At 55.7% G+C, this 2,075-nt stretch overlaps 2 protein-coding genes across 2 annotated transcripts; both read left to right on the top strand.

Moving 5' to 3' along the window:
* Positions 1-887: 887 nt before the first annotated feature.
* Positions 888-1,484, top strand: ETH_00038340 (Pentatricopeptide repeat-containing protein PFL1605w, related; the record flags this gene model as incomplete). Its single annotated transcript, XM_013379747.1, has 1 exon — positions 888-1,484. The coding sequence occupies one exon, from the start codon at positions 888-890 to the stop codon at positions 1,482-1,484; it is 597 nt and encodes a 198-aa protein (XP_013235201.1).
* Positions 1,485-1,757: 273 nt separating this feature from the next.
* Positions 1,758-1,985, top strand: ETH_00038335 (uncharacterized protein; the record flags this gene model as incomplete). Its single annotated transcript, XM_013379746.1, has 1 exon — positions 1,758-1,985. One exon carries the CDS (start codon positions 1,758-1,760, stop codon positions 1,983-1,985), a length of 228 nt encoding a protein of 75 aa, XP_013235200.1.
* Between the last annotated feature and the right edge of the window lie 90 nt (positions 1,986-2,075).

The raw sequence follows: 2,075 nt of genomic DNA, 5'->3' as shown, positions 1-2,075 counted from the left end.
TAGGGTTTAGGGTTTAGGGTTTAGGGTTTGGGGTTTAGGGTTTGGGGTTTGGGGTTTGGGTTTGCGGGCAGGCGTGCGCGCGGGCGGGGGACGTGGCTGGGGCGCGGAAAGTGGTGCAGCAAATGGGAGCAGCAGGAGTGGGTCTGTGCAGCAGCAGCTACCGTAGTTTGCTGCTGCTGTTTGCTGCAGCAAGTCTGCTGCCGGGGGCCTCGCAGCAAGAAAGAAGCAGCAACGTTCGCTGCTGCTGGCACTTGCTGCAGTGCATGCGCATGCAAGGGTTTAGACCCCACACTTCCACTTTGAACGCGATCATTCAGGTGTACAGACACTCCAAGTTTCCCCACTTCGCCGTCGACATGCTCCGCCACTTCCAGGACTTCGGACTCAAACCCAACCAACAAACCTACGCCATTCTCCTCAGGCAGGGTTTAGGGTTTAGGGTTTAGGGTCTAGGGTTTGGGGAGGGTCCAGGGTTTGGGGTTTGGGGAGGGTCCGGGGTTTGGGGTTTGGGTAGGGTTTAGGGTTTGGGGTTTCGGGAGGGTCTGGGGTTTGGGGTTTGGGAAGGGTCTAGGGTTTGGGGTCTGGGAAGGGTTTAGGGTTTGGGCAGGGTTTAGGGTTTAGTGGGGCGCGGGCACGGGCTTCGTCGGGGGTTTCAGTGGCCAGCGGAGTCCAAAACCCTGTTTTAGGGTTTGAGGGGGTTCCTCCGTAAAAATGTTGCGCGGGGTTAAATATAGGGTGCGGTGGAGCCCGAAACCCTTTTTCAGGGTTTGCGAGTGTTTGCTGGCGCGTGCCAGGATTTATGACAGCGTGTGTAAGGGTTGAGCACTAGGGTTCATCACGAGGGTTTGCGAGGGTTTAGGGTTTAGTGGTGGGGTTTGTACTTCAGGATGTTTGGCTTGGACTTAAAAGACCCGGGAAGGTACTTTGCCCTGTGGGACTTTCTCAAGAAGGAAAGCAGCCTCAGCAACAGCAGCAACAGCAACAGCAGCAGCAGCAGGAGGGAGCGTTGTTTGACGGAGAGTCCCTCGCTGCTGCGGCTGTCTCTCGAAGTGTCTCTGCTGTCTCAGTCGAGAGAAAGAACAATAGAAGTGTTGCGGGAGATGTACATACACCGCGTGTACCCCACCCCACAGCTAGCTAGCCAGCTAGCTGCTGCAGCGCGGCAGGTGACGGAGGTGCATTTGCTGCTGCGCAACTTGCTGCTGCTGCAGCAGCACGAGGAGTACAGCAAGCAGCAGCGGCGGCAGCAGCTGCTGCAGACGCGGATTGACGAGCACGAACTTGAGGTGTACAGACAGGGCAGGCCCAGCGTGCGCAGCAACGAGACGGAGCAGCAGCAAATTCGAAGGCGCTTTTTCGAAAAAATGGATAGAAAGCCAAAACCCTGGCTTCCTTTGAGTGAATTTATTAAGAAGAAACAAAAAGGAGGAGAAGAATACGCCAAGCGCCACGACAGGCCTTCGCCAAACACCCTCGACATCTGAGGTGTCTGTCTGTACACGGAGCTGCGGCGTACACGCAGCTCGGCTAGAGCTGTCTGTAAAGGCGCGCGCTGCTCGCGGGAGTTTCTCGCGATTTATTTGGACAAATCGAAAACAAACGATTTAAACAATTAAACGATTGAACAATTAATTAATTAGACGATCAGACGATGAAATTCGAGGAGTACGCGCGCCGCCCTGTGCTCCTCAGGGCCGTTGGGGGCTCTTTTGGGTTTTATTAGTTTCTAAGGATTCCCACTTGTGAATCTAGTCGAAATGACCATTAAACTTTACGATTTTAAATTGTTTTGGCAGTTTAAAGCCGACTGGAGCGCACCCGCGGGGCGCCCTGAGCAGGAGCAGCAGGAGCAGGAGGAGCAGCAGGAGCAGCAGGAGCAGGAGGAGCAGCAGGAGCGACGGCCCGGGGGGTCTTCGTGCCGCAGACACGGCTGGGTCTTGAGTTCTGGAGCAGAAATAGGAATTGGAAGAAGCAAACCGCATTAAATGGGAAATCCAAAGAGGCAAATTGTCAATTTCCGGTGGTGCTGCTGGCGGTGGCGGTGGCGGTGGCGGTGGCGGCGCTGCGGCTGGGCG

This window comes from Eimeria tenella, genomic scaffold (genome assembly GCF_000499545.2).
Source record: "Eimeria tenella Houghton genomic scaffold, Eth_scaff3895, whole genome shotgun sequence".
Taxonomy (NCBI): Eukaryota; Apicomplexa; class Conoidasida; order Eucoccidiorida; family Eimeriidae; genus Eimeria; species Eimeria tenella.
Note: the sequence above shows the minus strand (reverse complement) of the source record. Positions and strands in the feature narration are given on the sequence as shown.